Source organism: Sphaerodactylus townsendi, linkage group LG06, assembly GCF_021028975.2.
Source record: "Sphaerodactylus townsendi isolate TG3544 linkage group LG06, MPM_Stown_v2.3, whole genome shotgun sequence".
Lineage (NCBI taxonomy): Eukaryota > Metazoa > Chordata > Lepidosauria > Squamata > Sphaerodactylidae > Sphaerodactylus > Sphaerodactylus townsendi.
Window position 1 is genome coordinate 100906997 of NC_059430.1, and position 22013 is coordinate 100929009.

At 45.2% G+C, this 22013-nt stretch overlaps 1 protein-coding gene across 1 annotated transcript; it reads right to left on the minus strand.

Moving 5' to 3' along the window:
* Positions 1–5685: 5685 nt before the first annotated feature.
* On the minus strand, positions 5686–21629 carry LOC125435200. The gene is made up of 6 exons (XM_048501336.1): positions 21570–21629; positions 19994–20130; positions 14429–14579; positions 13423–13512; positions 11611–11797; positions 5686–7406 (listed from the first exon to the last, which is right to left on the minus strand). The coding sequence occupies exons 1-6, from the start codon at positions 21576–21578 to the stop codon at positions 6511–6513; spliced, it is 1470 nt and encodes a 489-aa protein (XP_048357293.1). The 5' UTR covers positions 21579–21629; the 3' UTR covers positions 5686–6510.
* Positions 21630–22013: the final 384 nt, after the last annotated feature.

Sequence of the window (22013 nt, forward strand, 5' to 3'; positions counted from 1 at the left end):
ACGGCATTAATCACAGATACATTTTTCCTCCATGGCAGCTGCCAGATGCATTAACATAATTAATTATATTAGGGGCTGGTGGATTAGCTAATTATGAATATGCCGATGTTTTGATTTCCCTTAATTAATTTGTTTTGTTTACAATGCAGCAACATCTGCCTCGGGGTCCCACTGGACTGTATCAGGAATAAGACAGAATGCGTCCCTAGGTTGGAATGGGGAATTCTTCCGCAAGAAGCAGCCTCGTTTAAATGTATCTTGTTTCTTTTCTTTTCTACCAGCCAAGTGTTTAAATACAGATTTGAAGGGGCTGAGAAGCTCTCGGGTACAGAAGCTCTCTTTTCTACCTATCAATATATCCATCGTACGCATTTTCTATCCTAAGAACATTTACTGAGAGTCCGCAGCAAACATCGCTTTAAGCTGCCGTCCATAAAACCGATTAATGCAGCTGAAAGGTTTGAGTAACCTGCAATCAAAAAAGACTACTATCTTCTCCATAACTTTAGTAAGGTCAAGGCGACACAAAAGCTAATGACAGGGAGACAAAGGCAGGTTGAAGGAGGAGAAGAATAGTTTGGATTTCTCCCCCCCCCCCCTTTCTCTTCTGTAAGGAGACTCAAAGGGGCTTACAATCTCCTTTCCCTTCCCCCCTCACAACAAACACCCTGTGAGGTAGGTGGGGCTGAGAGAGCTCTGAAGAACTGTGATTAGCCCAAGGTCACCCAGCTGGCATGTGTAGGAGTGCACAAGCTAATCTGGTTCACCAGATAAGCCTCCACAGCTCAAGTGGCAGAGCGGGGAATCCAACCCGGTTCTCCAGATTAGAGCGCACCTGCTCTTATCCACTACACCACGCTGGTGGGAATAGTGTCCAGCCTCTGGAAAACTGGGTGGCTTCCAAAAAAGGAGGGCAAAAAATGTGTCTTTGCCATGGCAGCAACACACACACGAGCACATCAGTCCTCTGCTTCCCCTCCCCCCCCATTGGGGTCTCACAAAAGCAGAAGTTCAATTGTGCTGACCCACTCCATCCAGAATCAATTCAGAGCCATGCTACAACACAGCCGCCGCCACCTCCCCCACGGTTTACCCTGCGTTCATGGAAATTGAACTTTGAGTTTGGAGCCCAGTCATTGGAGTGATCAGGTTGGCACCAGAGGTCCCAAAACGAGCAGGACCAAAGGCTCTGAAGTTGTTGATACAATCGAGAAAGCTGTTTCTTACAAGCTGCTCTTTAGACTGCCCCACAGTCAGCAGTAAATAGTTTAGTATCTGGAAAAAATGGCTGTCATTCTCAAGGGCTGAGTCTATCCCTCAGGTTCAATGAAGGAATTGACCTGAGGGAAAACATACATGGAACTTGGCGTGTGAAGTCTGGGAGAGATGAATGAGTAGCAGTCCTGGCCCAACAAATAACATCATTCTTTATTCCATCATTGGTTGAAAGCAGTGAGGACCATAGGAGCAGCAACAATCCCAGAACATTCATCTTTACTTGGGTAGCAAGAAACTGAGAGCCAGCGTGGTATAATGGTTAAGAGTACATGCACTCTAATCTGGAGAACCGAATTTGATTCCCTGCTTTGCCGCTTGAGCTGTGGAGTCATCTGGTGAACCAGGTTAGCTTGTGCACTCCAACACATGCCAGCTGGGTGACCTTGGGCTAGTCACAGTTCTTCAGAGCTCTCTCAGCCTCACCTACTTCACAGGGTATTTGTTGTGAGGGGGGAAGGGAAAGGAGATTGTAAGCCCCTTTGAGTCTCCTTATAGGAGAGAAAGGGGGGATACAAATCCAAATTACTACTACTACTACTACTACTGCTGCTGCTGCTGCTGCTGCTGCTGCTACTACTACTCTTCTACTGATCTGAGTGATACTCCATAACCCTGGATGAAGAAAGAACTCAGGGCAGCTAGAGCAAAATGGGTGCTGGCATTTTGAAGATTGTGGAACAAACCAACCCTTGAAGATTCCTGTGCTCTGGACTTAAGAACACATCCTGCTCTGCACTGTATTATCATTCCTCAGGGGATGTTTCCTGGTCTATGCAAGGCGCCTGTGGAATTAGAGCCAAACATTAGTTCTTGTACAAAAGTGTTGCAGGAAACAGTACCAGGGCTTTGAATGGGCGACTTCTGAAGTCTAATGGTATCAGTCTCCTGACTTGGCATTCTGCTGTTTCCTTTTTAGTTCCAAAGGGGAACGTACCAGATGTTTCAATTTTCACTGGTTTCTGGACGAGGTGTTCCCTGGGAGCCAAGACCCTAATATCAGAGACAGGAGAGAGCAGTCCGATTGCTGCCAACGCTGATAGAAGCTGTGCCATCGAATCTGACACCAACACAGCAAAGTGGTTCTCAGATGGTTCTCAGTAATTACAGCGTACCCGTTTGGTGAACCTTTGGCAATGAACGCAGGATCCAACATTATATTCCTTGCCCAAACAGAACGAACAATTATCATGGCCATCTGCAAAAAAACACAATTTGCTACCACTGTAAACACTTTTTGAACATAAATCTCTTGCACCACAATTTGTGCTGGTGAGCCTGAAAAATGACACCCATAAGAAAGGAAAACTGAAAGAGAATGATTAAGAAGAAATCGTAGCTGAATATTCAACGAACCAAGGTAGAAGTTTCAAATGACGCTACTGCTGGACCAGTCTGAAAAAACACGGTAGGAACGTACTGGTCTGTCCTCTAGATAGGCACTCCAGTGTCAGGGAACTGAATCAGAACTTCTATCGTCTGAGCTCTGAAACATTGAAGGGATACACTTACAAAAGCCACAAAAGAAAATAACGTGTTTCTTTTGGCTTACTCTGCAAAAGTTACTGGAAAACCATATTTTGAACTAACTGAATCCAGTTTAGTCCAGCTGGCTCAACCACATGTAATGGACAAGGACCAGGTGCACAAATGGCTGGCTACATCTCTCTCCACATTTGGAAACCTACAGGAACTAATGCAAGTAACGGTGAGTGACTGATAAGAAGGTACTATCTCCTGAAAAGTCCTGGAAGCTTCTCACATGTGTCAAAATGGATGCTAGGGGTTTCATCCACTCAGCACACAGATCTCACACAATGTAGCAGGGATGACCCTGGTTGGTACTTAGATGAGAGACCACCAGGGAAGTCCAGGGTTACTATGCAGAGAGAGGCAATGGCAAACCACCTCTGCACGATTCTTGCCTCAAAAACCGCAAGAGGGGTGGCCATAAGTTAACTTGACAGCAATTTCCACTACCACAGAGAAATGGAACTCTTGGATCACATGCACAGATGTAAGATTTAAAGGTCACCCCCCACTAGTCTGTGCCAATGCCAGAAAACCACTTTGCTGTTTCACTGGGGTGGGGGGTGGCTCATAACATTGATGCTCCAAGCAATTCTTGGGTTGCTTGTGGGGTCAGCCTGGTTCTGATGGATGGGCTCAGAACAGGCTGAGCAGCGGGACTTCACACCCAGGATCCCAGGACCTGTTCTAAGATACTGGAGTCAGAGGAACCCTTAAGAGAAGCTCCATGAGCAATACTCAAGCTCAGTGTTATGTGTTATCCTGCCCGCTCCTCCAACAAGCTCTATTCAAAGTCACATGGCAGTTCCTGTTTTGTTTCAGCTATGCACTATACCTAGTGCCTCTAGATGGCCTTCTCAAGCAACTAATAATGTTGCCAGATCGACCCATGGGGAGGCAGGGCTCTGTTTTAAAACAGTGATGCCTCTACCAATTCTGCCAACTCTTGGGGTGCCCAGCAGTGCAGTGCCAAAACAGGGAGCCCATTTGCTGCATTGGCTCAGTGTACCCACAAGGACATGCAGTAAGTAAAAACTTGTCTGGACTTGACCGCTCCAAATCAGCCTTGCATAATGCCTTTCTGACACCCTTCCTGAAGGGTTTAAGCAAGCACAATATCCCTGCCCTGGAGAGCGCTGCCATCTCCTGCCCTGGTCCATACATTCCATACATACTACTCCAGTCCTACTGACTCAGCACTATGTGTGCGTGCTTTGATTAGTGTGTGCTTGTGCCCCCATAATCTCTTAATAAAACTGTTAAACTTTATTTGCTCTCCTGCAGAATTTCTTGCACAAGCTGATTCCTGTAAACATAGGCAACCAAGATTCCGAGCTGCCCCAACCTTTTGCCAAGTCAAGAGTCTGCTCTCACTAATTCCCCATTCTTAAAGGGAGAGACTCCCACCATTTTTGATAACAACACGTGGACAAGAGTGAGAAGGGAAGGGTGGGGGAGGAAGCACTGCTCAGCTTGAAAACAATTAATTACAAATCAAATTTGGGATTTCTTGTAATAAACAGATATTTTTAAAAAACCTTTTCCATTGTATTGTTTCAAAGGTGCTGTGTTAAAAAATAACTGTATTAAATAGCTTGCTTTTGTAATTACAGATAACAATCCTCCTCAGGCTTGATAGAGGAGAATTATAAAAGTCTGCAGGGTTTTTTTCCTTACCAAATGAATAAATTCACACTGCAAAATGAAGGACTATTTTTTTGGGGGGTGGGTGGGTTGGTTGGTTAAATAATTCCAACAAATTGTTTGTTTAAATTACAAGAGACCAACAGCTGAAAGATAAGGCTTTTTCTTCTATCCCTCAGTTTTTATTTCTGTGTTTCTAAAGCAATTAAAATTAAGATGCCCCTCCTTTTAGCTTTTGGGACTTTTCTTATAAACAATCTATGACATCACAGAATCTTAGCCAATGGTTTTAGGAGCCAGAGGGGCTAGTAAACAACTGACAGGACACTTCTCAGCTGTCCCCACCCTGAGGCTACACCATATACTTCCTTCCAGTCTCCATCCATTATTTTTGTAGCCTCCTGCTCTTATTCTCAGACTCCATTTCCAACATCTATGAATTGCAGCCACCTGGTGTCCCATGGGCATCAATTTTCCACCCTCTTCCCTATCAGATTTTTAACCCATCTTCTGAGATCTCCAAAGATTGAAGCGATGCAAAGCTCGAAATATGACTCCTTTCCCTGATGAAATTTCTAATTGGGAGAAGTGGTTTTGCTCATGTTTAGGGTCTGTCATATTTGGGATTGGTAAAGGATTTTCCAGCAGGGAAACTTGGTCTTTGAGCGTGCAGCATCTTGTTGAAGGCATCTGCAGTTCTTTGCTATGCAGTAAACTTTCCTTGGTATATCAACACTACTTCTGCAACATGCCAGGGTCTGGGTTAAATAGGATTGTTAGAATGACTTTGCTACTAGAAGAGGAGGAGCTTGGATTTATACCCCACCTTTTTCTCCTGTAAGGAGACACAAGGTGACTTACAAGCTCCTTTCCCTTCTTTCCCCACAACAGACACCTTGTGAGGTAGGTGGGGCTGAGAGAGTTCCAAAGAACTGTGACTAGCCCAAGGTCACCCAGGAGGTATGTAGGAGTGCGAAAACACATCTGGTCCACCAGATAAGCCTCTGTCATTCAGGTGGAGGAGTGGGGAATCAAACCCAGTTCTCCAAATTAGAATCCACCTGCTCTTAACCACTACACCAAGATGGCCAGCCTAATGTAATGCTAGTAGCCAAATTGGAAGGATACAGCTGAAAAACTTTTTCCAAATTTCACTTAAGTTCCAGGTGTGCCCAGAGTTTTTTTTAATACACAACATGTCTGAACAAGAAGAGACCCTTGTAAAACCACAATAAAAGCTTTATTGCGTTGAAAATATTCAGAACTGTTTGGCAAAATGGAAACAAAAACAAAAATCTGCTGCAATGGCATCTTGTATTCAGACAACAAAACTACTACCTACTGTCTCAATTCTCACTTTTCTTGTTGGGTCTCTCCTTCCCTCTCTCACTTGCCCACACTTTAATTCCACTTCCGGACTTGTAAAATACAAACATACCTATACTTATTAGTGAATACAAAATTATCACCAGTGCTCTGCCATCAAATTCACTGGGGAAATGTTCTGAACTTAGATTCAGGCTTGCCAAAGGAAAGGGATCTTGTGAATCTTGAATCAACAAGATTCTTTTGAAAAACAGAATACTGTTTTTAAAGTCTTTTTAAGAAGCTGCAAAAGTAATAAAAGGCAGATTCAATATTATGTCTCCCCTTCTCATTTTTTTTCTTTTCCCCAAAATAACGTTTAAATTGTGCTAAAAGATGGCCGAACCATTTCCAACTCCTTTTCATTAAACTGTACCTTGACCCCCAGGCCTGAAGCACAGACTGTAATGGTGACAGGTTATTTTTAGGTAGACCTACCAGAACCTGACTGCTTGTATAAAACCTTAATGGTTACTCCCTGTTTCACTTACTCTCTTGATCACGGGCCACAATCACGGGCCAAATGAATTTCTGTGTTATATTGCCCACTCCTGGGGTCAAGCCAAATCTTCTTTGAAGCCATTCAGTTCTCCTTGATAAGCAGCTCTTGAGCATTTTGTGACCAATGTTCAGATAATGCATCCCCAAAGCTCATGCTCCTTATCTAGAGATTTATAGAGCTGCTTAGAGGACAGATTAAGTAGCAGGGGACTGTGTTTGTCCCCCCAGGGAGGACAGAAACCGCTGGATGTGGGCATACCCATTGTCATCATTTTGATAAACTGCTGGGAACTCTGCCCCAGTTAGAGCCTGGGACAGCACAGGGGGAGTTTCTAGTGACATTGCAGGTTCCTGGTTTGGGGTCGTATGGGGCTGCAACTGTGTCACATACTGGATGAGAGATAACGCTTCCTCCATGAGAGAATCTGCAGCAACAGGTGTGGCACTGGGGATCTGGAGCAGCGATGGAGCCTCGGATGCTTTGGCAGGTGGCACAGCTTCGGGACAAAGCATACGCAGCAAGAGGGAGGCGTCCAAGACATTTGCCCCATGCCCTCCATCCACTCCACATTGATTTGGGAAGACTGTCTCAGAGGGAGGAAGACCAAGAGAGTTCCCAATGCACTGCGGATTGTGATCCGCGCAAATCCCTGCCTGCTGCAATTGGGCTCCCAAGGTTTCCAGCATCCGACTGCCCAACTGTCCCTCGAGACAAGGGGGATCACATTGCAACTGGAGAATAATGTCTGAAAGAGACTGGCCGGTTCCACCTCCAGCTGTTTCTTGGGGCAAAGAGCAAAGACCTCCATGGACCATCTTGCTGCCCAGTTCTTCACTGAAAAGTGGTTTGTGCTCTGGAATAACTGCGACGGGGCAATTACATCCCCAGAGAGGCTCGATGAGGGACAGGGGTTGTAGTGGCTGCATCGGATGCGTGTCCGCTGGCGAAAGAACTGGAATGTACTGGATTTCGATGTCGTCCTTAAAAGTGACGCTCTTTCTTCTGGTTTTTGGCAAGGGGTGAGGCGCAGTGGGAGGTCTCTTGGGTAGAATCAATCCCAGCAACAAGGAAGGGTGGCATGGATCCAGTCCTATGGAAACAAAGCAAAGTAGGGGAGGGAAAAAATATCTTCATCTCATTTTAGTTACAACCCAGTGATACAGCTAATTTGTTAGCCACTTTGGTGGCCTTTTGAAGGTGGAACAGTAGGGTAAAAATCTTGTTACTTATATTTAATAAGTCTAGAGGAGGGAGGGGGGAGGACAGCTTAACTAAGGTACCCATAAGGATTACTAGTTTGAGCTTCACATAGCTGAAAAAGCGAGCTATGACTCACAAAATCTCATATGGAAAAAAATGTTGTTAGTCTTTCAGGTACCCCATGCTTTTGTTTAGTAGAACTTCAACAGAACAAGGAAAGACAGCTAACCTTCAGGAAAAAGCCAGGCACTAAGGGCAAGGAATAATATTCCTATGGCCAGAGAAGGACCTGTACTCATGTGACTGATATTTTTTGCAAGACAAATTGAGAGGGAAACTAAATTTTTCTGAACGTTTACATATCATAACCTTGTAAGATAGTCTTTAAGCAGAGTGGCAATTATCTAGTTTCTGCCTTAGGAGGAAAAAACAAAAAACATAAGTGGCACACACTGTTTTAGAAAGGTAACTTGTACTGGGCTTACTTTTTAGTCCCCCCCGCCCCCAATCATGAAGCACAATAATCATTCTCATGAAACTCCACTTATATGAAAGACCTATTTGCCGCTCTCCACTACTTGGCCTGCCTGCTCTCACAATAGCCCTGTGTAAATAGCACACTCCAGGCGCAATGTTTACTGTCCTTCTGCAAGGAGAAATAAAAAGAAGTCACCGTTTCCAAATGTTGACAAAGACATTTTAATACCCTGCCCCAGCAGAACAATATAATTCTGACTCAAACAGCACACAAAGGTCACCTTAAAAGATTCATGAGGAAAACAGAAGGCTGGGCCTATCATGAGCATGGTGCTTCTTATTGGTGGCCAGAAGACATTCTGCAGCATCCTCCCAGTTGCTCTGAGCAGGCAGGGTTACTTTAAATTCCCTTGCAGGATATCTGTTGCAGAGAGTGGAACCCCTCCAAGTTCCTGAATGTGGCTCAGCAATCAAGGCAAAGAACAGAAAAGCCCAGAGAGATGAACTGCAGAAAAAACAGGTGTCCTACTCTGAACCAGTTAGACAACTAGCAGCTTTCAGGATTCAGTGATACAACTAGAGGGAGAGGGGGGCAGGACACTTTGAAGCCACCAATAAGGACCATTCCTTTCTCCAACAGGGCTGGAAGGTGTCCTGCAAAATGGGGTGTTAAAAAAAAACCCTGTGTATTTCCATTCGGGGTGGAAGTGGAAAGTGCCATGAAGTCGCAGCTGATTTATGGAGATTTCTTACAGCAATGGTTCCAACCTGTTTTGACTTTCATATCCCTTGGCAAGCCATTTTCCTAAAATTGTACCCCCATATTAACAAACCTCTTACATAATTTTTCATGTACCGCCAAATGGGTACCCTGGGTTGGGAACCACTGTCTTACAGGGTTTTCAAGGCAAGAGACAAACAGTGGTGATTTGCCATTGCCTGCCTCTGCAAAGAAACCCTGGACTTCCTTGATAGCCTCCCGCCCAAGTACTAAGCTTCCAACAGGTGACAAGAAGGTGAGTCTGAGCAGTTCAGGCCAGGGTCATTCTGGACAGCATGATTTCTTTTTAAAAAATAATTAATGCAATTTATGCTCTCATTTGTACTTAAGCTATAAACCACCCTGGGGCTCTGTTTTGTTGGCATGAAGGAAATTAATAAGAGCGCAAAGCAAATAAATATAAATTAAACTTCTTTCCTCAGACTGTTGACAAGACCTTTGGAGAGCCACAGAGAAAAAAATCAGGGTACAGCGATTCTTCACATGTAGTGGTCAGAATGAGTGGCAAATGGAAATTTGCTCTGCTGTGCAGAAATAGACTGGTTTTAATCTACCTAAGGCAGTGGTGGGATCCAAAAACTTTAGTAACAGGTTCCCATGGTGGTGGGATTCAAACTGTGGTGTAGCGCCAATGGGGCTGGGCGGGGCACGACAGGGGCATGGCCAGGCATTCTGGGGGCGGGGCATTCCTGGGCGGGGCTGTGGCAAGGACGCAGCCGCTGCGCCGGTCCTTGGGTGGGAAACAAATGCACGCAGGCGCAGGCTGCCACACACGCCGGTGCACCTCCTGCTAGACTGCTTCAAGTTCTGCGCGCTACTTCTGAGAGGAGGGGCGTAACTAAGGCAAAAGTCACGTGGCAAAATCACCAATTAGTAACACAAATAATTAGTAACCTACTCTAGGGAACCTGTGAGAACCTGCTGGATCCCACCTCTGACCTAAGGTATGAAAGGGGGGATACACAAGCAACTTCTTTCCTGACAGCGGCTGCTGCCATCTTGGGAACCCAGGCCCATTGGGGGCAAAGAAAATGTCCGACAAAAGTGATCCCACACAGGCTCAGCCAGGCATCGACTCTGATGCGTTGTGACTTGGGAACAATTGGGAGCAGATCCAAAGCAGACAGATTCAGGGGCGGGGAGGCAGCAACTGGCCCCGTTTCTGCAATCTGGGACTGGCCCCTCCCCCGTGAGTGAGATGAAACTTGCTGAGCCCCAGAAGCCTTCAGGCACTTGTCTGTCTTGGAGCATTTTTTCTTCGATGAAGACACTGCCATAGAAACTGCTATGGCAGCAGATGGCTTAGCGGCAGCAGATGGCTTAGATGCCAGTTTAATTTTTCCTTTCTTAGCTGCTTGCTAAGAGTAGAAAGGAAGGAAAATGAAGAAAGGGGGAAGAAAGCCAAGCCAAAAAAAATGCTGTTAAGTATAAGAAACGAAGAAAAACAGAGATTCAAACAGAGGAAAAGGGAAAAAACTGAAATACAAGAAAATTTCAGACCAAGGAGGTAAAATCTGAGGTGACTAAAGCAAAAGACAAGTTTGTAGGGACAGAGAGGAGCCCTATTGTTGGTGCTAGGTAGGAAAGGAGAGAATTGTGTAGTGGTTGGAGTGTTGGGAGACCCAGGTTTAACTCCTCTTCTACCATGAAAGCATGCTGGGCGATCCTGGCCCAATCCCACTCTCAGCCTAACCTACCTCACGGGTCGCTGCAAGGATAAAATTGAGAAGAGGAAAATATTGAAAGCCACTTTGGATCCCCACTGGGGAGAAGTGTGGGATAGAAATGAAGGCAAATGAAATAGACAGATAGACAGACAGACTGTAAGGAGCTACTGAAAGATAATTTGAATTAGTTCTGTCAGCATTCTGGACGCTCTACCAGCAACAGAGAAAGAAAAATAACTGAGGGAGAAGGAAGGAGAAGAAGGCATTTTAGGATGACCAATCAAAAGAAATTCTGCTCACAATTCAGGTAAAGGTCATGAGTGCATATCTGCCCCATTAACCCAATTTTATCTTTAAAGTTCCTAGCCCTTGCTCTTGCAGGAAAGAGGATAAAAATATGTGCATAATAATTCCGACCCCTGAACTTCAATACACACAAAGGGATTTCAGTGGGGGAACATGGAGTTCCATACCATCAAGAACAATCTCTTTTGCTTCGCAGACAAATGCCATTCCGCGTATGCACATGCGTGCACACACTTATACACCAAACGAAAGACAACAGGTCTTGGAAACCTAGGACTCTTTCATCCCACTCCTTATACCCATCCCAGTGTTAGCATTCTTTGCCAGTTTACACCATGTAAAATTAAGACATCAGCACATGGGGCCAATTGTCTAGGTCCACAAGAAGTTGTTCCGGCCCACGGTCACCAAACAGGCCGAAGATATTTCCCTTCAGCCACACTAAGAGAAACTTTAATCTCCCGACAGTGGCATGGTGAAAAGGTTTTCCCCTCTGTCTTGTGCGTTCTGCCTGGTGGAATCATCAAATGACAACTAGTCTGCTGAAACATGAGCTTTCTTTTGTTCACTTGCTATCCAAACCCTAGTACTAACCACCTCAGAAATGTCCAGCCTGCCTTCCTCCCTTCAATCTTCCCTCTTCTAATCTACTAAAAGTATTCATACCTTTCATGAGGAAAACAAGAACTGGCATAAACAAGAAACATTGCTATAGTAACAAAAGGAACACAGCGTACAGAGCAGTGGTGTTTTGTTCCCTGGTGTGTGTGTTTCAGATGGGTATCTCTGATGGTTCGCTCAAAGCTTCTATCCTACCACACGAAACCTCAAAAATGGAAGAAAGTTTGGGTCCTGGTTCCTACCTGGGCCACCCAGTGGGTGGAGTTTGGAAGGTACCGGCTGGTAAGCTGCTAAGGGCACCATGAACATCTCCATTTGGTCGCTGTCCACAATGCCGTATCTCTGTCTATTGTTCAGATAAGAATAGAGCATGCTGTAAGGGCTGCAGCCTTTTGTCGAGCTAGGGTGGAATTTTATCAAGGCCATCTCCTAAAACAGCAAAGGGAAGAAAGAGAAGCAGTTGATAAGCAGAGCTGTTGTAAGCTGCCACTCCTACACTGTTTCAGCTTCTACTGATGCCACAGGTCACAGATAACAGCACATCCAACAGGGAAGAGAACTGCTCACTGGGTCTGGGGGCTTGATGGATCTTGCTAGCCATGTGGTCACCCAGCTGGATGGCAGGTGCTAGGCTGAGTACCTTGGCTAGCTGCTTCAATTATGGCCAATTCCACACAGAGGACTGAAGGCAAATGCTGTGTCCCCTTGGCCAACAGCAATGGAGGGGGGGGGGCTCAAGTTTTGCATAACACCAGCAAAATACCTGAATGGTGGCTGCTCCATCTATCACCTTCTGTCCCTCTCTTGATGGACTAAGACACCAAGGGACAAAGAAGGCGGCGGTTTCCAGATGTGACACTAGTAAAGCCCTCATCCCCATATACTGTTATTTTTTCTTTAGTTCTTTCTAATTTTGTTTGGGTTTTGTTATGCAGCTGCCAGGTCCTGTAGAAAGCCCCACCTTCTCTAGCCAAGACAGGAAGAAGACTGGGGATCTAGAGAGAGGTCCTGCTTCCTCGGGATGTGCTCATTAGCACTACTAACCCAGTGCCAGAGATGCGACTTACTCTCCTAAGAGAGATATGGAATGCTCAGTGGTGGGATCCAAAAATTTTAATAACAGGTTCCGATGGTGGTGGGATTCAAACAGTGGCGCCGCCACACACACGCACCTCCAGTCCCTATTGGGCAGGGAGGTTGCTTTAGTAACCCCTTCTCGGCACTCAGAAAAACTTAGTAACCACTTCTAGAGAAGTGGTGAGAACTGGTTGGATCCCACCTCTGGGAATGCTACATAAATCCACAGGCAGGGGAAAAAGTCATGGAAAACTATCACTTTTGTGTGTGTGTGGTCTGTGAGTGTAAAGGGCCATAAAGTCGCTGCTGACTCAAGGTGACCCCAGCAAGGGTCTATCAAGGCAAGTGGTTAAGCAGAGGTGGTTTGCCATTGCCTTCCTTTGCAGATCCTTCCTTGGAAATTTCCCTGCCAAGTACCGACTCTGCTTAGTTACCAAAATCTGATGAGACTGAGCTATACCACGCTGCCTTCCCTCCCATCACTATACATAGAACAAGGATATCAGTATTGGAGCACGTGGCTGCTGTTAGCAGGGGCTACCTGGGCCGAGCAATTGAGTCGAAACAACAAAAGATCAAGTCTCTCTTGCCATTTTTCTACAGCAAACTGCCTTCCTCTCGCCGAACCATTTCGACTGTGAAATGATCCAGGTATCAGCACAGGCTAAAGTGGTGAGTTGGATAGGTAGAAGGTGGAAAAACAGCATGAGGGTGAAGGATTAAAAAGTCATCGTCATCGCGCTCCCCACCCCCACCCCCGTGTTATTTTTCCTTTCCAATCACAGCTTCAGAGGTTATACTGTATCAAGAAGCAACACCTCTAAGAAGGAATCAGGGGATTACCTGTAATCACAGCTACATAAAGCCCCACCAGACATTAGTTAGAAACTTAGCCTACCTGAAGAAAGGGCTTCAATGTGTAAGAGTATCAGAGCCTATCAGATCAGAGAAAATAATGCCTTTTTAGACAGGGATACCTTGGTGTTGGCTGGCCATACGCTGTCCAAATAGGCCCAGACTTCCTCTGGGAGAATAAAGCCCCTTGATTGAAGTAGATCAGGTACAGCCTGGAAGAATCACAAGAGCAAGCAGCAGAGAAATTTGCATCCCTATAATCAAAATTGCCTTTTTTTTTGCAGCGATCCTCATTGAGTTATCACACAGAGCTCTCAGGATTAGACCGGAAAGAAAACCAAGATCTCCAGCAATTTCACAGTTGAGGCAACATATGAACTGGGGATTTCATGGCTCGCAGCTTACGCTCTTGGCTACTACAGCGCACTAGCGCGTTTACGATACCACAGCAACATTAGAGTACTTGAGATTTCAGCTTTCCTAATCTGAAAGGCAAACACACACACAAAACCCAAGTTTCTTGCTTTACGGAGGACAGCATATGGGTGTTGGCAGGCACATGCTGCAAGGAATGACAGAAAAGAATCTGAGGTCTGTTCCTTTTGTTTCCCAGCTGCATTCCCTCCGTTAGACCAGAGACAGCTGCCAGGAACCCTCTGCTGTACTCCGGTCTGGTCTCAGCTGACAGCTCCTGCCAGCTACCAATGGCTGCTGCTGAGGTCACAGAGGGAGAAGGCTGCAGTCAGGCATTCCGACATCATGCTTGGACTCAGGCACCACTGAAATTACATTTTGATTGATATTTGTATTAGGTTTTAACTGCTATCAGCTGTTCCACGAGCCAGCTCTTGATGCTGAAAAGGCTTATTTAGCAGCTGCTTCTCCGATTGACACCTGCTCCACCCCTCCACCTTCCTGGTTTCATTCAAAGTGCATGAAATCTAAGTCAGCAGCACAGACTGAAGAATGAAGTTCCTCAACAGTTTTATGCTGCTTTGCAGAAAAGAGGGATCTGGTTTAAGAAACAGTGAAATTGCAACAAACTCAGCAATACTCCCCCTCAATGAAAGCGGAGAGGAAGGGCGATAGAAAATGCTGCTTCTGTAACCAGGTCAACTGTGCTCATACCTGAAAGAGATGATAGCTAAAGCCAGAGACAGGATATGCTTTTGCTGCAAACGGCTTCAAACTGAACATCTGAATAACTCCTCTCCAGATGATCGAAATTCTAGACTGATTCCTGACCCGCAGCTTCTTGGGAAGGCTAGCTGAGACAGAACTAAAGAACACATGAGAAAAGGAAGAAAAAGAAAAGTTGGATTTATGTCCCCCCTTTCTCTTCTGTAAGGAGACTCAAAGGGGCTGACAATCTCCTTTCTCCCCCCCCCCACCCCATACACAACAAACACCTGTGAGGTAGGTGAGGCTGAGAGAGCTCCGAAGAACTGTGACTAGCCCAAAGTCACCCAGCTGGCGCGTGTTGGAGTGCACAGGCTAATCTGAATTCCCCAGATAAGCCTCCACGGCTCAAGTGGCAGAGCGAAGAATCAAACCCGGTTCCTCCAGATTAGAGTGCACCTGCTCTTAACCACTATGCCACTGCTGCTGGTCAGCTGCTGATAAATCCTGATCAGAAAATTAGGTCACCTGTACCTAAATGTTTTCTTTTATTCCTTGCATAACTGCACCATTGTGTTCTCTCCATGTTTGTTTATTGATTGATTTACATAATTTACCCCACTGTCTCACCAAAGGGGAACCCAAACTGGCTTACAACATCCATACTTCCCCCATTTTATCCTCATAACAACCCAGTGAGGTAGGCTAGGCTGAGTGTGTGTGACTGGCTTAAGATCACCCCGCCAGTTTCCATGCCTACGAGACTAAAGGAGAGTGACATTCAACATGATGACACTTTCAGAGGGTAGCTATGTTGGTCTGCAGCAGAGCAGCTAGAGTTGAGTTCAGGAACACCTTAGAGACCAACACGATTTTCAGGGCATTATAAGCAGTGGTGGGATTTAAATAATTTAACAACTGGTTGTTTACAAGCACCATTTCAACAACCGGTTCTGCCGAAGTGGTGCGAACTGGCTGAATCCCACCACTGATTATAAGCTTTTGCGATTCAAAGGTCTCTTTCTCAGATACCACGTGATAGGACCAAAATGGCTATGCTGCCTATGATGTTGGTTTTCGTGTCAAGTGTTGCTCCGGTAGGTGATGTGTTAACAGTTATCTTGTAAAATCTACCCAACAAACTCCAGAGTATGGAGTGACCATATGCGTGTTAAGCAACTTTAACAGGTCAGAGGCAGGGGCCCCATTCGGTATATAAAACTAACCGTGCTTCTGCTTTCAAGAAACTAGCTTTTTAAATTTCAGAGCTCTGTTCACACAACAGATGAGTAGCTGTGTTGGTCTGTAGTAGAAGAGGACGACTCAAGTTCAACAGCACCTCAAAAGGCCAACAAGATTTCCAGGGTATAAGTTTTTTGAGAGTCAAAGCTCCCTTCGTTAGATACTGCACACTGGCAAAGCCGGTCCTTAAACAACTGCAATGGCTGCCGGTTGAGTTCCGGATCATTTTCAAAGTGTTGGTGTTAACCTTTAAGGCCTTAAGCGGTATTGGACCCACATATCTTCAAGACCGCATCTCCCCATATTGCTCTCAACAGCTCCTCCACTCATCGGAGAGGATCTTTTTGATGATCCCCAGCCCGAGCGTTATCCAGCTGGCTTCTATGGCCTTGGCTTCAACTTGGTGGAACAAGCTACCAAGCGATGTTAGGCCCCTGCGAAAGTTAACTCAATTCCACAGGGCCTGTAAAACATGGCTGTTCCATCGGGTCTTTATCATTTAGCCAACTGGATTAAACAGAACAATGTCATCTTCTTTCAGCCTCCACGGGAGGGAATAGAGAAGGTGTTTTTTTATTCACCATCTGTTTATTATTGTTTAAATATTATAATATGATAATGTTGTATTTTAAAGTTTTAATTATATATATTGTGAATTTTTATGTTGCAACCCACCCTGGGCCCTGTGGGGAGAGGGTGGAATAGAAATTGAATTGAAAAAGGAGGGAAGGAGGGAAGGAGGGAAGGAAGGAAGGAAGGAAGGAAGGAAGGAAGGAAGGAAGGAAGGAAGGAAGGAAGGAAGGAAGGAAGGAAGGAAGGAAGGAAGGAAGGAAGGAAGGAAGGAAGGAAGGAAGGAAGGAAGGAAGGAAGGAAGGAAGGAAGGGAGGGAGGGAGGGAGGGAGGGAGGGAGGGAGGGAGGGAGGGAGGGAGCCATAACTGGGAAAGGTAGCTTTGATTCTCAAAAGTTTATACCCTAGAAACCTTGTTGACCTTTCAAGTGGTACTGGACTCATCTCTTGTCCTCACAATGAGTTGCCGAGTAAGCAGAAAAGACAGCAGGAAGTGGACTTCTGACCTCACTGGTCGATTCCCCACTGAGGATTAGATGCATGCTCGTCACACAAAATATCCAGGTTTCCAGCAGAACTTCCCACTGCACCAGCGCTGAACACTTTCATCCCATTTCTGCCCCCCCCCCCCCCAAGCACACATTATTTTAGAACCTGCAAGAAAAGTAGACCTTTTAAAAAAACACGTGGGCAATATGGAGCAGTGGGGAAGTTGGGGAGGGGGGTGAATCTGGATTCGTTTTTCCCGCCACTGGTAGTGACGTGGAGCCTCCCATCCAATGAGAACGCAGTGGGCTGTGCGCGATGCACGTGCAGCCTTTTTTTTCGCGGACCAGAGATCCATGTGGATACGAAGCAACATGGGGCCGGTTTTGACTGATTGACTGAGTAGAAGGCAATGCAAAGCAGTGCTATACATCATTTCCATGTGGATCCGACTACATGGAAGTGCGCGGAAACAGGGCTTTGCTTTAATCACCCGTTTCTTCATTTCCACATAGGGTCGTTCTGCACATGATCCGGAAATTTGAAAAAAAAAATCCCGCCCCAATACAACGCAACAGCCAATCAGGATAGCCCCTGAGCAGATCGCATGTTCAATCCGCCTCAGTGGGGAATCCTTCATTGCTGCTGCGTTTCTGCGAACATGGATCATTTGTGGGGCAGAAGCTGCAGTGGGGATGCTGAAACCGTGCTGAAAAGATCCCAGTTTTTTCCAAACCAGTTTGTATCTACATTCATTTTTTTGGTGGGGAATCAACCATTGTCCTGCTTGTGACATCCACTTGTTCACAAGAAGACAAGCCACCAAAGAGGCTAAATTTGCCATGCTGCACTGATTTCATGTTGATTTTACAGCCAGCACCCTGAGCCCTGGATGCTGCTGTCTTTAGCCAACAAAACAGCTTGTTATTCAGTGCTAAGAGCAATAAAAAGAGGGCTATGTCCCTTGAGGAAAAGGGCTTCATGTGCTGAGATAAAATTCCATTTGCAGAGAGCAAAATTCTCCTGCAAAAGCTAAAAAGACAACTGGAGACAAAGGGGCAATGTTTCCTAAACTCCTGTTTTGTGCCAATTTGATTGATCCTAATTAAAGGAATTACTTGAATTTTATTCTTACTCTGTGATTTTGCATGGACCAATGTGACCATTTATATATATTTTTCCCCATCTGAGCCAGCCTGTTACTCAACTGGCCTCTTTCTGAGAAGGCTGCGCTTTGATGGTCAGAAAAGGAAAACCAGCAAGTGATGTGGCAGCCAAGAAAGCCAATGCAATGCTGGACTGTATCAACAGGAGTATGGTGTCTAGAGGGATGTAATTGTAGCTCTCTATTCTGCGTTGGTTAGACTTCACCTGGAATATTGTGTGCAGTTCTGGGCACCGCAATTCAAGAAGGATATGGACAAGCTGGAACGGGTCCAGAGGAGGGCTACCAAAATGATAAAAGGTCTGGAATCCATGACCTATGAGGAGAGACTTAGGGAGCTGGGTATTAGTTTGATGAAGAGAAGGTTAAAAGGTAACATGATAGCCATGTTTAGATATCTGATAGGACGCCATGTTGGTGAGGGAGCAAGCTTGTTTTCTGCTGCTCCTGAGACTAGGACCAGGAGTAATGGGTTCAAGGTGAAAGAAAGGAGATTCCACCTAAACATCAAGAAAAACTTCCTGACAGTAAGGGCTGTTCGACAGTGGAATGCACTACCATGGAGTGTGGTGGAGTCTTCTTCTTTAGAGGTTTTTAAAGAGAGGCTGGATGGCCATCTGTCAGCAATGCTTTGATTGTGTGTTCCTACACTGCAGGGGATTGGACTTGATGGCCCTTGGGGGTCTCTTCCAACTCTATGAGTCTTTGATTCTAAGTGTAGCATCTGTGAAGATCAAAGAGTCACTCATGTAGTGGAAGCAAAAGTAAAAATGGAACCTCATAACGTGCATTCCCATATTATATGCCTTCAAACGTCCCTCGCCATAAGGAATGCTTAACAGCTTAAAATAATCATGCAACTGCTGCTCCATCTTTAATTACATAGACCTTTCATGTGCACTCCCTTTCTGGATTAGCCAGAAATTGATGACCTGCTCAGAGAGAGTACTACAACCCCCTTTCTCAGTGCATCCTTGCGTCTATCAGCAATCTCTAATTACAAGCAGGAGTGACTGTGTGAACTGGAAATACCTGCGTAAACACCACTGCAGTCATTTTCATAAGCACGTAAAGTGTAGCCCTGTCTAATTTTGCAGATGTGCTCTTTCAGGCAATATGCCTTCTGTGTTTACTCCACCTTTCCTTTCTCATGTGTTCCCATTTGCCCCACTTCCACTCACTCTCATTTGCACAAGTAATGATAAGCAGCCAGCATATGCCCCCAACTGCCCTTACGGATGACACTTTTTTTTCAAACTTCTGGAAAGCTGGAATGTTCACAGCAGAAGCGTAGCTCCAAGGGGACAGGGAGGCACGACGCACCGGGCGCGTGCCCCTGTGGGAGTGTGGTGAGGGCGTGGAGGGGCGGGACAGGGATGGCGGACACACCAGTGCACCGGGCGCTTTTCCCCCTTGCTATGCCTCTGGTTCACAGTCATTCCATAACACCGCAGAAACTAAGCCAATGATTAGCAGCCCTATTATGCCCCATGCCAATCGAATTATTACCAGCTTGGGATGTCCTTTTAGCTCCTACCTGCTTGAGCTTTGCATTGGTGCCTATTGTTTCTGTTTCCATCCATTTTATTTTTACGCTTATTTCATTTTGTAATCTGCTTTGATTCACCAGAAAATCAGGATAAAAACATTCTAAGTAAATTGAAGCAAAAACTCATTTCAATATACTGAAGCTCCTACAGTCACTGGTGAAGGATGTTTGGAAGATAGGAAACTCTATTTACCTGTTTGTTTGCTTTCTTTTCCCATGTTTCATTGACATTGAAGGGAAATGGCAGAAGTCACGAATATTCTGTAAATCTAAACATTCTATGCCTTGATGGAATGCCTCATTTGTATCGTTTCTTCTAAAGCAAACATATAGTAAAAGATTTCCCAACCCTAGTATTTCCGTAGCATTGCATGAAGTAACAATGGGCAACTGAATTGATGCTCTGTTAAAATAGCTAGTAGTGGCCATCTTCAGGTATTTTGTGCTAGCTAGTTTAAAATGTGTGTGTTAAAAAAGTTTATTTTTAAAAAGTTTTGTTATTTTCAGAGATTCCAAATTCCATGCGAAAGTCCACAGAGTTGAGAGGTATAAACCCAACAGACCTGTCTTCCTGCAACCGCCTTTCTCCTCCGCCTGAGTAGATAGTGTTTGACTGCAAACATTTGGAGACATTTGTTTCCTGTTCTAAAATATGCTTGCGTGTAGGTGGCTTAAATCCTCCCTCGCTGTCAGCAGCCATCTGTCCTGTAAAGCCAGAAGGATCAGGTCTTATTTATATTTTGTTTCCACTTTAAAGGAATCTAGATCAACTCCGCAGAAGCCACGCTGCCAATGATCAAATCCAAGTGACCTCTCTTGGATGTAAGTGTAGAGCCTCCCATTTTTTCCACAGTCAGATTCTGAAACTGAAAACCTGTCTGGCTAAGTGTCGATCAACATCCAGCGCTTCAAATATTCCTATAATCCCTACCAGCAACACCTGCTTGTTCCAGAAAAGATGCTCAAAGCAGGGCAGCTTTTTCAACCAAAGCTTGCTAAAAGCAATCTAGTATTACGTCTGGATGAATCCTGACACAACCCTTTTGGCAGCTTCTCCTGCATACATCCTGCTGAAATGAATAACAAGGAACTGGGCCAAAGCCCAAGGATCTCTCATTCATTTAAGCAAGTGTTCACTTGAAAGAATCCCAGTGCACTGTGCCTGTTAAACCCTTATCACAAGAACCAGACTCTCTCGGTACAAAAATTCCCTTGGCCTTGGAGTGATGAGAAGCGACATAATTTGGGTCTCTAAACAGAGCGTACGAATCGTCTTTGTTGCCTCTGTTCTTTCAAATCAATCTATCTAGACCCGTTATCTTCTTATGAGTGTATGAAGCTGTCTTATGACAAGTCAGATCGTTCACTGATCCAGGTTGGGGCGGGGAAGATGGGAAGAGCTCCTCAGGGTCACAGGAAGAGAACACCCACTACCTGAAATTCTTTAATGGGAGATGCCAAGGATTGACTCTGGGACCTTCTGCAGGTAAACGAAGGCCCATTAACCACTCACCTCCTGTGGTGTGGCTGTGAGCTTCAAAATGGAGCTTCCCTGCTGCTTTCTGGGCAAACGAGAATGATCTAGCAGCAAAGCACCCAGCAGCCACGCAGATCCGCCCCCCACATCCTGATGCTCTCCCTGCTGTAGTTCCTGTTGTTGTGTGGGTGGGGACAGCAGGGAAGAGCAAGCAAAGCCATGGACAGCAAAATGCACACTATTTGCCTTAGCTTTGGGGGGGGGGGAGGGGGGGGAGTCACACTTTCCCAGCATTTCAAAGCCATGGAGCTTCAGTTCTTTGAGTGCCAGAGAAGGAAAAATCTCTGTGTTACAGGGAGATTCCTCAAAGGGAATCAAGGCTTACTATGGAGACCACATGGACATAAATCGTCTATGGCTGTGTTCTATTGTCTCATTGCAGCCTCTTTCCCTCTTTTTCCAGTTCACAGGCAACATTATTTTGGTAGTGATGGTTTATACATGTCACAACAAAGCTGCTAACTGTAATCCTCATTCCCACATATACCTTTAGTGGGCAGTACAAATTATTTCCACAAGGCATTGGAAGAGGTTTTGAGAGACCGGGGAGGATTAGTCTGCCCAAGAATAAACCATCAAGTGTATTGGCCAAGTTAGCTTACCAGCATCATGCAAGAAGTCCAAATCCAACATGTGACTTCTGTGGTTATCTCCAGAGTATCTCACAGATGCTGAAGCAGTTTTAGGATGAGAGTTTTCATCCTCAACCAGATGTGATTCCTTGGGGGAACAAAAGCAAGGTAATAAGCTACTGCATCCTTACTCTACTGATTAAAATTTACCCACCAATTAATTAATCCTTGCTTTAGTTAATTAAGTTACTAATGATACTAGTGAAGGCTTGTTAACTAGTAGTTGTACTTCTACTGCCTAAGATACCATCTTTGAATTAAGAGGTTGACTTGGGTTTTTTAATTGCTGCTTTTTTTAAGTAGGTTGCTCATTTTTAATGGATTTTACAGTTTTATGATTTTACCATATTTTATTTGTAAGCTGCCTTAAACAGGTGCTCTAAAGTGACAGCAGATACATTTTCTAAATAATTA